This window comes from Oncorhynchus keta, chromosome 3 (genome assembly GCF_023373465.1).
Source record: "Oncorhynchus keta strain PuntledgeMale-10-30-2019 chromosome 3, Oket_V2, whole genome shotgun sequence".
NCBI lineage: Eukaryota > Metazoa > Chordata > Actinopteri > Salmoniformes > Salmonidae > Oncorhynchus > Oncorhynchus keta.
The window spans coordinates 4777516-4791945 of NC_068423.1; the positions used below are offsets into that span (position 1 = coordinate 4777516).

The 14430-nt window shown below is 44.1% G+C and overlaps 1 protein-coding gene across 2 annotated transcripts in view; it reads left to right on the forward strand.

The window, feature by feature from the left end:
- Positions 1–4513: 4513 nt before the first annotated feature.
- LOC118364329 (protein FAM117A-like) overlaps positions 4514–14430 on the forward strand; it is a 32274-nt gene continuing 22357 nt past the window's right edge. Inside the window, exons 1-3 of one of the 2 annotated variants that reach the window (XM_035745791.2) lie at positions 4514–5156; positions 7680–7825; positions 8795–8890. In XM_035745791.2, coding sequence (XP_035601684.1) covers positions 5033–5156; positions 7680–7825; positions 8795–8890 — 366 coding nt within the window. In that variant the 5' untranslated portion in view covers positions 4514–5032. The remainder of the gene's footprint in view (positions 5157–7679; positions 7826–8794; positions 8891–14430) is intronic. The other variant, XM_035745801.2, reaches the window with a different exon arrangement.

Sequence of the window (14430 nt, forward strand, 5' to 3'; positions counted from 1 at the left end):
TGGGGGCTCCCTTTACCTCACTGCTGAAGGGGGGCCCAGTACGCTTGCAGTGGTCAGCTGAGGCGGACAGGGCTTTTAGTCACCTGAGGGCTCTGTTTACCTCAGCTCCCGTGTTGGCCTATCCGGATCCCTCTTTGGCGTTCATAATGGAGGTGGACGCGTCCGAGGCTGGGATAGGAGCGGTGCTCTCTCTTCTCAAAGAAGCGCAGCCCAGCGGAGCGAAACTATGATGTGGGGGACCGGAAGCTGTTGGCTGTCGTCAAAGCCTTGAATGCGTGGAGACATTGGCTTGAGGGGGCTAAACACCCTTTTCTCATCTGGACTGACCACCGCAATCTGGAGTACATCCGGGCGGTGAGGAGACTGAACCCTCGCCAAGCAAGGTGGGCCATGTTTTTCACTTGTTTTGTGTTTACCCTTTCCTACCGACCAGGCTCTCAGAATGTTAAGGCAGACGCATTGTCCCGGCTGTATGACACAGAGGAGTGGCCCATGGATCCCAATCCCATACTACCGGCCTCTTGCCTGGTGGCACCGGTAGTGTGGGAGCTGGACCCGGACATTTAGCAGGCGTTGGGTACAGAGCCCGCTCCCCCTCAGTGTCCGGCTGGGCGTCTATACGTTCGGTCTGCTGTCCGCGACTGGCTGATCTATTGGGCCCATACATCACCCTCTTCTGGTCATTCTGGTATCGGTCAGAGGGTGCGCTGTCTTAGTGGGAAGTACTGGTGGCCCACTTTAGCTAAGGACGTGAGGATTTATGTATCCTCCTGCTCGGTGTGCGCCCAGTGCAAGGCTCCTATACACCTGCCCAGAGGTAGGTTTACAACCCTTACCCATTCCACAACGGCCAATGTCGCACCTGTCGGTGGATTTCCTGACTGATCTTCCTCCTTCACAGGGTAACACCACGATCCTGTTCTTTTATCTTAGTCTTGTCGTCTCCTCCCGTTGCCCGGTCTCCCTACGTCCCTACAGACTGCGGAGGCTCTATTTACACACGTCTTCCGGCTCTACGGGGTGCCTGAGGATATAGTGTCTGATCGGGTTCCCCAGTTCACGTCGAGGGTCTGGAAGGCGTTCAGGGAACGTCTGGAGGTCTCGGTCAGCCTTCCCTCAGGTTTTCACCCCGAGTGTAACGGGCAGGTGGAGAGAGTGAATCCGGATGTGGGTAGGTTTCTGAGGTCTTATTGCCAGGACCGGGTGTGGGCAGTGTTCATGCCCTGGGCAGAGATGGCCCAGAACTCGCTCCACCACTCCTCCACTAACCTTTCTCCCTTCCAGTGTTTATTGGGGTATCAGCCGGTTCTGGCTCCTTGGCATCAGAGTCAGACCGAGGCTCCTGAAGGTGAACATGGGCGGGCTCCCATGTTTCCTCCAAATGCCGTACTGCGCCAGAAAGTGGGCGCAGACCGTCACCACAGTGGGGCCCCAGTGTTCGCACCGGGGGTCTGGCTCTCGACCCGAAACCTGCCCCTCCGCCTGCCCTGTCGGGGCTGGGTCTGTGGTTTGTGGGGCCATTTAAAGTCCAGAGGAGAGTGAACAAGGTATGTTACAGGTTACAGCTTCCCGCCGATTACCGCATTAACCCCTCGTTCCATGTGTCTCTCCTCAGGCCGGTGGTGGCTGGCCCGCTCCAGGAGTCTGAGGTATGGGGGGTTCCTCCGCCCCCTCTGGACATTAAGGAGGCCCCGGCGTACTCCGTTTGTTCAATGCTGGATTCGAGACGTCAAGTGAGGGGCCTTCAGTACCCCGTGGACTGGGAGGGGTATGGTCCAGAGGAGAGATGCTGGGTTCCGGTGGAGGGGGGGTGCCGTCACGACTTCCGCCGAAGTAGGTCCCTCTCCTTGTTCGGGCGGTGTTCGGCGGTCGACGTCACCGACCTTCTAGCCATCACTGATCCATTTTTAATTTTCCATTGGTTTTGTCTTGTCTTCCTTCACACCTGGTTCCAATCCCATCAATTACATGTTGTGTATTTAACCCTCTGGTTCCCCTCATGTCCTTGTCGGAGATTGTTTTATTGTATGTGACTGTGCTAGTATTTGTTGTCGTGCGACAGGTTTTGTACCCACTTTGATATTTTTTATATATTTTGGTTTTTGGAGTTTGGTCAGCACTTATTAAAAGACTCCGTTTATACCAACAATCCAGGTGTGCATAGCTCTTACATGATGACCAGACGGCACAGGTGACATCGCACACATGTTGATTTTGGCCCCCCACACCAGCCGCAATCAGGACACTCAGATTGAAGTATCAAAGTCTGAACTAACTATATTAATTTGGGGACATGTCAAAAAGCATTAAACATTTAGAGTAATTTAGCTAGCTAGCTTGCTGTTGCTAGCTAATTTGTCCTGGGATATAAACAGTAGGTTGTTATTTTACTTGAAATGCACAAGGTCCTCTATGCTGACAATTAATCCACAGATAAAATGGTGAACCGAGTAAAAATCTCTCCTCTTTCAGGCTTCTTCTTTGGACTTTATATGGCGGTTGGCAACCAACGTTAAGGTGCATCACCACAACCAACTGGACTGAAGTGTGGGTCTCAGTGCAATGATTGAATAACATGCATATATATGTACATTTATTTTGCAACGCTCGTGGTGTGGTCAGCATGTTAGAGACTTACCCAGAAAGACTCACAGCTGTAATCGCTGCCAACGGTGATTTTAATATGTATTGACTCAGGTGTGAATACTTATTTATTTAAATGTGATATTTCTGTTGTTTTTTTATTAATACATTTGAAAAAAAAATATTAAAACGTGTTTTCACTATGTCATTATGGGTTGTGTGTAGTTGGGTGAGAAAAACATATTTAATAAATTTTGAATTCAGGCTGTAACACAGCAACATGTGGAATAAGTCAAGGGGTATGAGTACCTTTTGAAGCTACTATATGTTGACTTATTGCATTTGCTATGTCACAATATAATGTTATCTCTACTGTAGTGCATGACCCATATCCATTATTCTTCTTGAATGATATGTGTCTTTGTGTCATACAGGTTCAAATATGGGTTCTAGTTCTGAAAGACGTGCCAGTTTGTACGAGCCTGATTTAAAAGTTATCTTGCATTGTTTTCAGTGCATTTTCTTATTTGACCTGAATGGAAGTACAAAATGCTATGATGAGACAATGCTCTGTTATGTTTCCGCCATTCGCCATTAAGTTCAAAATTAGACCCTTAAGATCTAAGAGAACCAATACTGTTGTGTACTTCACCAAACCTACCAGATTTTGTGGTCTTCCTCCTTTTGTATTCTAACTTTTATTAAACCAACACCCCTCCCCTTTAAAAAAGGCACCAGACGAACAAAGACTGGGTCAGAGGATAGAGTCATTCATTCATTAGCACAGTCAAACAGAGCTCTATGTCTGTTTGACTACAGCAAACAACTGCTGTAGGTCTCTCGTGGAAGATGGTAATAGAGGATGTTGAGGAGTGAGGACACATTCCTGGTTGACATACTGTCCTATTAGTTCCCTAGGTATAACCCAATGATGTATACACACACACTCACACTCGCACACACATCTATGGTATGACCCCATGTGGGCTATGCTATAGGTCATGGAAGGTTTGCGAAGGGTAAGTGATTTTCTGTCATGACACTTTTTGACTTGTGAGGTCAGCAACACAAGACATGCAGTATGTACACTGTGTGCGTGGACACGAGGTAGTAAGCGTGACCCTTTGTGATAATGCTGCTCATTCACTCCCTCCCATTTCAGGGAGGCCGATGCAATGGCCTGTTATCTCTGGTGTAGGTTGAAGTTCCACTTGAATTGCTGATCTAGGGTCAGTTTTGCTTTGTACCTACCAGTGGGTAACCTTTAAATATTGGTTGATTAATGCTGATCTAGAATTTGTGGTTAAAGGCTACTACTTCTGGTTTGAGTGTTATCTCTATCCCCTCTCCGGTCACAGCATTGGCACTCCCTCTCTCACAGCTCAGGGAAAGTTATCTATCACAACGCACACTGTCACACACCACCCATGTTCCACAATCGCCCCTCTGAGGAGATACACCTCGTTGTCCACCCTCAGACACAAACACACTAACACACTGATTACATAAGAGTGAGCCCGTTATTAGAATGGATGAAGATATGCTTATGCATTGAATTAATTCATTAATAATGGATGTATAGATGAATGTCATATTGTCATATGACTGTCCATTGTGCACAACAAATATTATTTCAGGATTTCAGGTTAAAAGTCATTTTAAACAACAATATTGAAATGCAACATTTTATACGCTTGAATAGCCTAGGCTATGTGATAAGATTTTGAATCAGTGTCCAGTTTGATTATCCCAGTCTTGAAAAAAAAACAAGAGAACGTTCAAATCAATATGACAAATGAATTGGGCAGTGACATGTTTTTTCTGTCACAGTGATCGATTGGTAGTGAGTTGCTCAATGGACTTATGGTAATACATTTCACTAACCAACCAAATCTCAGATTCAAAACTGGACCCACCCCGCATAATTACATCCACACGAGCGTGAAAGTTGTTTGAGTTGGCGTCAATCAACAACGCAAGAAACTCCACCGTGACCACCTCAACTTAGTTGGTGATCAGAATAAGTTCCACTGCGAATAATTATGATGATATATTGTTTACTAAGAAGACTCGTGATATGTAGTTTATTAACTTACTGAGGTTGGACTGCTTCCTTCTTTGACAAAAGTGCTGCAATTGCTCAGTATCGTCACAAAGGAACTCTGCTGGCTGGCTAGCTAGCTAACTCGCACGAGCAAAGAAGATCCACTTAACTATTTCTTAGGCATAGCCCAGTTAGAACACTATTTAGCTAGCTACCCATTAAAAACACGCACTGACTTGAATAGTTATCAACGTGAAGTAGCTAAGATCTCAGAGGGAACAGGTAGCCGCTGTTTTAGCTTGAGTGAGACCTCCCCAGTCAAGTTCTAGAAGTTGGGTATTCTAGCATTTACCAGAAATCCAACGAGAGCTAACTAAAACCTTGAGTTGCAGCGGTCTTGGGAAGATGTCTTGCCGAAGCGGAGTCAGCCAGACCCGGGGAGACACTTCTGGTCCACAGCCTTTGAGAGCAACAGTTCCATTCCAGCTGCACAGCAAAGCACAGACCAGCTTGAAAAATGGCAAGTCCGGTATGGTAAACACAGACAGTACAGATATAGCTAGCTAAGGTTACCTACATGTTTTGATTTTCATTGAGTATCTCATTCAACATAAACCCAAACAAACAGTGGTAGAAATGAGCGTGGGTGAGAAAATAAGGTCTTGCAATTATACTGTTAATTGTTCATTTATGGCAACTGCTTTCAAAAGTTATGCTTTCATCCGATGACAACCAGTGAAATGTACAACAGAACAATTTAATAATTGCCTGCCAAAGGAAATGGTTGAAACCATGTTACACCCATTCAACCATCCAATGCTGAATAAGGTCACTTGAACAAAAACGGACAAAATGGCTGTAATATACAGCAATTACTAATATTACTCTATGCTACATAACTTAGATTGTATGACTTAATTTGAAACTGTCATATAACAGTGGTAGTAATACAGCTGTACTCTTGGAACCTTCCGGCAACAGTTACTAGTTAAAACAGGTTGAACACCTTTCGGGGCTTCATGAATTATCAGTCTCCCCATCACCAAATACAACAAAAAGAAGTGTAATGGGGTTCAACACTAACTTTTTCCACTGGTGGCACCAGCACATGATTTGGTCCACACACTTGTTTTAACAAAAAAAAAACGATACTTGACCTAGTTTGAGTCCTATAATGTGCCCTCATTCCGTACAGAGCCAGGCTTAACAATGACTATTCATCTTTTAAATTACCATGCCCTTGTTCTTACATTGATTTGGATAGATTTACTGTAACGGCAAAGAAAAGAGACTGCTCAAATAAAGTGCAAAATGTATTTATTGCAGATGTCGACGGTTGTTCTTTTCTGCGAAATCCTCTAGAGAGCAGAATTTCAAAAACAATTTTGTTTTTCAGTGTCAATCAACAGTGCGTAAAACTACATCTGATGACCATTTATGAGGTCTGGGAGAAATGTCTTATTTTTTTTGTTGTGTGTTACCGTTTAATTCAGGTACACACCAGCCAGACAGTTGTTTGACAAGCAGTGTTTCTGTAGCGCCCATTGTAGTTGCCTTTTTAATTGCCTTTCCATCTACCCGAGAACGGTTAGGCTATCAATAGCATCGTTAATGGCTACGCAAAGTAGTGGACATATAGGTCCTATGCTCACTGCACATGCAATTGAAAGATACTGGCCCCAAAATATTTAATTACTGGCCCGGTCAAGATCTGCCTGGAAAGTGAATGATGCGTTCATCATTTAAATAGCAGGTGATTTTATTTATATCGAGCTCGTAAATATTGACAAGTCAAATTAAAGGAATTTCAAGTACTTTTTCATTTTTATATCTAATTGTTTTAGCCTATAGGGGAAAAATGTATGCAAAATGGTATGCATTACCGCTTTTAAGAATATATATATGGGCTCCCGAGTGGTGCAGAGGTCTAAGGCACTGCATCTCGGTGCTAGAGGTGTCACTACAGACTCTGGTTTGATTCCAGGCTGTATCACAACTGGCCGTGATTGGAAGTCCCGTAGGGTGGCGCCCAATTTGCCCAGCGTCGTTAGGGTTTGGCCCGGGTAGGCCGTCATTGTAAATAAGAATTTGTTCTTAACTGACTTGCCTAGTTAAATCAATATGAAATATATATATTCTTTATAGGCCTACCCAATGCATTGACATTCACATTATTTTTACATTCTAACATTTCAGAATAATGTGGGCATTGCCTGATTTACATGGGGTTGAGGTCAGAGCTCTGTGCATGCCAGTCAAGTTCTTCCACGGCGAGCTCGACAAACCATTTCTCTATGGACCTCACTTTGTGCAATGGGGCATTGTCATGCTGAAACAGGGAAGGGCCTTCCCCAAACTGTTGCCACAAAGTTGGAAGCACTGAATCATCTCTAATATTGTTGTATGCTGTAGCGTTAGGATTTCCCTTCACTGGAACAAAGGGGCCTAGCCTGAAAACAGCCCCAGACCATTGTTCATCCTCCACCAAACTTTACACTTCGCACTATGCATTGGGGCAGGTAGCATTTTTCCTGCATCCGCCAAACCCAGATTCGTCCATCGGCCTGCCAGATGGTGAAGTGAGTTCACTCCAGAGAACGTGTTTACACTGCTCTAGAGTCCAATGGCGGCGAGCTTTACACCACTCTAGCTGACGTTTGGCATTGCGCATGGTGATCTTGGGCTTGTGTGCGGCTGCTCGGCAATGGAAACCCATTTCATGAAGCTCCCGCCGAACTGTTCTTTCAATTGACATTGAGGAGTGTTTTGTGTCAGTTATAATGCCCTTTTGTGGGGAAAAACACATTCTGAATTGGCTGGGCCCGGCTCCCCAGTGGTTCAGCACTGGCTGCTAAGTGGGTGGGCCTGTGCCCTCCAAGGCCCACCAATGGCTACACACCTGCCTAGTCGTGAAATCCATAGATTTGGGCCCAATTTATTTATTTCAATGGACTGATTTCCTTATATGAACTGTAACTCAGTAAAATCTCTGAAATTGTTGCATGTTGGGATTCTATGCATGTTAAAATTCTCCTCCTTTCATTGTTATCAGAGAAGAAAACCAAAGCGCGACAGGTGACCCCTGGGATGCGTCGGACACTCTCTCTGGATGCCATTGTGGGCCCCTACCTGCAGGGCCACTGGCCCAAAGAGCCCGAGGGCCAGGCAGGCCTCTGCAGGAAGAACCAATCAACCCAGGTGACTACCTCCCATTGAATTCTCTGACAATATCCTTTTGTTATATTTCCTCCATTTTGTATCTGAATGGGGAAAGTCACAAAGTTTTTGATTGAAGTTCAGGGATGGTAGTTATAGATGTTCTGCTAGTTAGGCTTTGTTAGGAACATTAAGTTATATGTATGTAGAATAAAAACAGACAAAATTATCTACAATAGGCTATGCCTACATCATTCGACTCATGTTTTGAGGTTAATAATAGCCAGCACAAGTGACCGTAAATTATCTGTGAAAGTATTAGTCAAGGCTTTGGAGAGGTTGCATTTAGGTCTGGGCTTGTAGCAGAGGATTGAGAGTGAGCGAAAAGGCAAGTACTGAGAGACAAAAAAAATGAGTGTTAGGTGGTGGTTCTGCTCTCTGAAGGAGTGAGAACCACAGTCGTGTGAACATGTCTGGAGTCAGCTGACAGGGCCTTTTTTTGTTGCGCAGCAGGCTGCACCCATCCTATCTGTGTGCTTGCGCTCTGCAGGGACTCGCCACTAGCCCACATCCTCTCCCTCTTTCTCCATTTCTCTGAGGCTTGAGAGGCAGCAAGCAGACTAGGTGTGTGTGTGTAGGGGTACGGTGTGAGTCTCTTACCTCAAGCCCTTATGCTCTGCTCTCTCTCTGTGCAAAGATTTGTGTTTTCAACACCGTATACATGATGTAATGTCACTTAAGCATATCTAGTAATAGGTGATGGACATGACACAATGTGTCTTACATGTCCCCTCTGTCCTAGTCAAAAGGTCAATGTTGCACGTTATTAGACATTCAATGCCCTAAACATAAAAAAACAAACATTGAAGACACCAATGCACTTGTGTGTTTTTTTAACTTGCATTAGGCATGGATCAAATGTTTTTGATTCCATGTGGTGAACCCCTCATGACATGGAATAACGTGTGACTTGGGAAGATGATAATGATGACACTGCTCTTCCTCCTCCAGACGCCTGACTCGTGGTCAGACGAGGCTTCGAACGGGAAAGGCAGCGAAGGGCACAAACGCTCAGCATCGTGGGGCAGTGCTGAGCACCTACAGGAGGCATGTAATGCACTGACACCCACTCACATCGCATGAAATCACAAGTGTTTGTGTGAGAACAGGAGTTGAAATCTCTTAGGTCTCAAAAAGACAGACGGGTTGCAAAACTCCCGGTAATTCACCAAAGTTAGCACATTGTTTGGACATTTTGGTCATTAAGGAAATCATGGAAACTTTGGTTATTTATATTTGAATAATAAAACAAAATATATTAATTAGGGATGTAACGATTGACCGATGCGCATTAGTCCCCGATTTTTAAATGTTTAAGATACAAGTGTGTGGGTCCGTGGACCCCAAACCGTTCCAAATGTAGCATGCATTGGTCAGAAGATGGATTCAAATGTTACGAATTGCCGGTTCGTATTTTTCTTTGGCTCCTATTACATTATTTCTACCTTCTGGAAATACCTCATCTTTTGTGACAAGTGATGTCAAACTGCATGTAACTGTGTTGAGTCATTGATCTACAAGTCATTTTGCATGCCCCACAACCCCAGGCAATAAATGGCTTATGTGATATTAGGCTTTATTAGTTTTGACAACCTATGTAATTTGCTAGGTTATTGTTAATCGATGTGCTGTTGAAATTGTGTTTTGCCGGTATTAAAGTAGCTACCGGAGAGACAACTGTCATCTGGTTATACCTGCTTTACAGGGCTTACAATACATTTGATTTAAATGTTCAGGTACACCATCAGCAATTGTTTGAAGCAAAACTACCAAAACTATCAGTGTATATGGTCATTTTTAGATATATAGGTTAAAGTTACAAAATTTTATAGACCGCAATCCCTTTTGAGAGGCGCTCTGCGTGGCCAAAGCGAGAGGAGCAGACCATATCACACTGTAGAAACTTCCAAGTGTTCAGAACCAGTTGATTTGTGATAAGGGGATGAAATCCAAAGTTGTGCGATATATTCATTGCCTACAGTGCATTAAGAAAGTATTCAGATCCTTTCCCTTTTCGAAACATTTTTACGTTACAGCCTTATTGTAAAATGGTTTAAAACATTTCCCTCATCAATCTACACTAAATACCCCATAATTACAAAGCAAAAATATGTTTTTCGAAATGTTTGCAAATTTATAAAATAAAAACTGATACCTTATTCACATAAGAATTCAGAGGAATTGTCCGCGGAGCTCCGTGACATGATTGTGTCGAGGCACAGATCTGGGGACGGGTAAAATCACATTTCTGCAGCATTGAAGGTCCCCAAGAACACTGTGACCTCAATCATTCTTCAATGGAAGAAGTTTGGAACCACCAAGACTTCCTAGAGCTGGCAACCTGGCCAAACTGAGCAATCGGGGGAGAAGTGCCTTTGTAAGCGAGGTGACCAGGAACCCGATGGTCACTCTGACAGAGCGCCACAGTTTCTCTGTGGCGATGGGTGAACCTCCAGAAGGACAACCATCTCTGCAGCACTCCAATCAGGCCTTTATAGTAGAGTGGCTAGACGGAAGCCCCTCAGTAAAAGGCACATGACAGGCCTCTGAGTTTGCCAAAATGCACCTAAAGGACTCAGACCATGAGAAACAAGATTCTCTAGTCTGATGAAACCAAGATTGAACTCTTTGGCCTGAAAGCGTCACGTCTGGAGGAAACCTGGCACCATCCCTACGTTGGGAGCGTGGTGGTGGTGGCAGCATGTTGTGTGGATTTATTTCAGGGACTGAGAGACCAGCCAGGATCAAGGGAAAGATTAATGGAGCAAAGTACAGAGAGATCCTTGATGAAACCTGCTCAGGACCTCAGACTGGGGCAAAGGTTCACCTTCCAACAGGACAACGACCCTAAGCACACAGCCAAGACAATGCAGGAGTGGCTTCGGGACAAGTCTCTGAATGTCCTTCAGTGGTCCAGCCAGAGCCTGAACTTGAACCCAATCGAACATCTCTGGAGACCTGAAAACAGCTGCTGCGATCTTCCAAATCCAAACTGACAGAGCCTGAGGCCCTGCAGAGAAGAATGGGAGAAACTCCCCAAATACAGGTGTTTCAAGCTTGTAGAGTCATACCCAAGGAGACTTGAGGCTGTAATTGCTGATGAAGGCGCTTCAACAATTGTGGGTGGCAGGTAGCCTAGTGGTTAGAGCGTTAAGGCCATTAACCGAAAGGCTGGTGGATCGAATCCCCGAGCTGACGAGGTAAAAAAATCTGTCGTTCAGCTCCTGAACAAGGCAGTTGACCCACTGTTTCTAGGCTGTCATTGTAAATAATAATTTGTTCTTAACTGGCTTGCCTAGTAAAATGGAGGTAAAACAAACAATGTGCTGAGTGAAGGGTGTGAATACTTATGTAACTAATATTTCATATTTTATTATGAATATTTTGAATTTGCAAAAATGTCTGAATCAGTTTTTGCTTTGTCGTTGTGGGGCATTATGTGTAGCTTGAGAGAACCTCAAATGGATTTAAGACTGTAAGGTAACAAAATATGGAAAAGTCAAGGGGTCTGAATAATTTCCGAATACACTGCCATACCTGATAAAAAATAAAAACATATATAATAAATTAGATACAATCTAGTGTGTGTGACTGTGATTTCAGTAGGGGGGACAACACACAAGTCCCCAAGTCCAGAACAGATTTCGGGAAACTACATGGAACATTATTCCACATCAAGTTACTCGTGCAAGCAGTAAAATCAGATTATTATTTTTTTTTAAAGATAAAACTACACCTTGTGCAACAATGCGGACTGTGAAGAGTCATACACACGCTAGCGAACATGCACTCTACACACTTCAGTAAAGGCTCCTCAGGAGAAAGGAGTGGACCATACTTAAAACATTTAAAAGTTATCCTTTTTAGATAAAACTATACTAAATATATTTGCTTGTCACCAATTAATTGATTAAAAGTATTTGCAATGAAGATCTACAGTAGCCTCAACAGCACTAGGGTAGCACTATGGTGTAGCTAGAGGACAGATAGCTTCCGTCCTCCTCTGGGTACATTGACTTCAATACAAAATCTAGGAGGCTCATGTTTCTCACCCCCTTACATAGACTTACACAGTAATTATGACAACTTCCAGGTTGATGGAAATCCTCTATCAGAGCTCTTGCAGCATGAAATGACGTTGTCCACCTAATCAAAGGATGAGAGAATGAATCTAGTACTGAAAGCATAAGCTACAGCTAGCTAGCAGTGCATAAAATGTGGTGAGTATTTGACTCAAAGAGAGAGAATACTTGAACAGTTTTGAACACTTATTTCTTCCAAAATGAGGGAGAAGCGAGAGATTTCGTCACTTTTTTTCAGTTTTACTTATGTATAGCAAATGTAGCTAGCTAGTTTAGCCTGCTCAGAGGGATGCTATGTTAGCTAGCTGGCTATGACTATCCAACACAACAGTGGAACTCTTCCAAGTCACGGTAAACTTTTTGTTTTACAAATGTATTGCCACTGTGGCCTGCCTGTGTAAATGCTAATCTGCTTACTGACTACACGGTAACGTTACTGCATAATTATATTGGGTTTACTAACTCTTTAGTTCTATTAGCTATGTTGACTATGATTTTACTTTAGCTAATATGGTGATGATGTAGGCTGTCTGTAGTGGTTATGATATGGCTTGGCTTGGAAAGGTTTTTTCGCCTGGTCGCATTAAGTCCTCAAGCGAAGAGAAAAGGTGAGCAGAGGAGAGCGCATAAATGCGAGAAGTAATACAACTTGGCTGCTATGAAAGTGAACTGTTTACGTGTGATCAGGGTGGTACTCATTCCACCGATTCTGTTGAAAAACTATTTTTAAACGGAAGGAAATGAAACTGGGATTAACATACCTGAATTTGTCCATTAGGAACACTTGTTTCTATTGGACAACTTAAACGGCACCAACCGCCATGGACACGTACATTGTAATATTGTTGTATTGTGGTATTATACATGTTTTGTATTGTAGATATGTAGTTGTCTAATAATATATGATCTACTGTAATTTATTGTATTTATTTTTTGTGTGAAGTAAGTTCCTTGACGTGTTTGGCCCCAGGAAGAGTAGCTGCTGTAAAAAACAAAACAACAAAAAAACTGCTACATTGCCCCCCCTAATCTGATAGTGGTAGTGTGGTGGCAGATGCCTTGTCTCCCTTATGGCTCAGCTCAGGTGCCTACATAGTACATATAGCATAGACATACATTTACACACACACAGTACATACTGTATAGACGCACACACACGCCAGCTGAGATTTAGACAGGCAGTCCACTAATTGATGTTTTGACTTATCAAATCAACTCTGAAAAAGATGTGAAAAGGTCTCATCTGATTGGTCAAAAGACCAATTAGTGGGGAAAAAAATGTCAAGCTAAGAATCTTGGCGTGATCCTGGACAACACCCTGTCGTTCTCAACTAACATCAGGCGGTGGCCCAGCTCTGTAGGTTCATGCCTACAACATCAGCAGTACGACCCTGCCTCACACAGGAATGGCAAATCCAGGCACTTGTCATCTCCCGTCTGGATTACTGCACTCGCTGTTGGCTGGCCTCCCTGCCTGTGCCATTAAGCCCCTACAACTCAAAACTTTCAGAGTGCAGCCCGTCTGTGTTCAACCTTCCCAAGTTCTCTCACGTCACCCCGCTCCTCCGCTGTCTCCACTGGCTTCCAGTTAGTATCCGCTACAAGACCATGGTGCTTCACGGAGCTGTGAGGGGAACGGCACCTCAGTACCTCCAGGCTCTGATCAGGCCCTACACCCAAACAAGGGCACTGCGTTCATCCACCTCTGGCCTGCTCGCCTCCCTACCACTGAGGAAGTACAGTTCCCGCTCAGCCCAGTCAAAACTGTTCGCTGCTCTGGCCCCCAATGGTGGAACAAACTCCCTCACGACGCCAGGACAAGTCAATCACCACCTTCCGGAGACACCTGAAACCCCACCTCTTTAAGGAATACCTAGGATAGGATAAGTAATCCTTCTCACCCCCCCTAAAAGATTTAGATGCACTATTGTAAGTGGCTGTTCCACTGGATGTCATAAGGTAATGCACAATTTGTCAAAAGTCGCTCTGGATAAGAGCGTCTGCTAAATGACTTAAATGTAATGTAATGTAATGTAAATGTAACTCCAAGTCAATCACACTTCTGTGAAATCAAACTGTCCACTTAAGAAGCAATAATAATAAAAATAATATGCCATTTAGCAGACGCTTTTATCCAAAGCGACTTACAAATTGGTCTCCAAATGTGTGCATACATTCTACGTATGGGTGGTCCCGGGGATCGAACCCACTACCCTGGCGTTACAAGCGCCATGCTCTACCAACTGAGCTACAGAATGACCACCAAGCAACACTGATTGACAATCAATTTCACGTGCTGTTATGCAAATGGATTTGGACAACAGGTGGAAATGATAGGCAATTAGCAAGACACCCCCAATAAAGGAGTGGTTCTGCAGGTGGGGACCACAGACCACTTCTCAGTTCCTATGCTTCCTGGCTGATGTTTTGGTCATTTTTGAATGCTGGTGGTGCTTTCACTCTAGTGGTAGACGGGAGTCTACAACCCACACAAGTGGCGCAGGT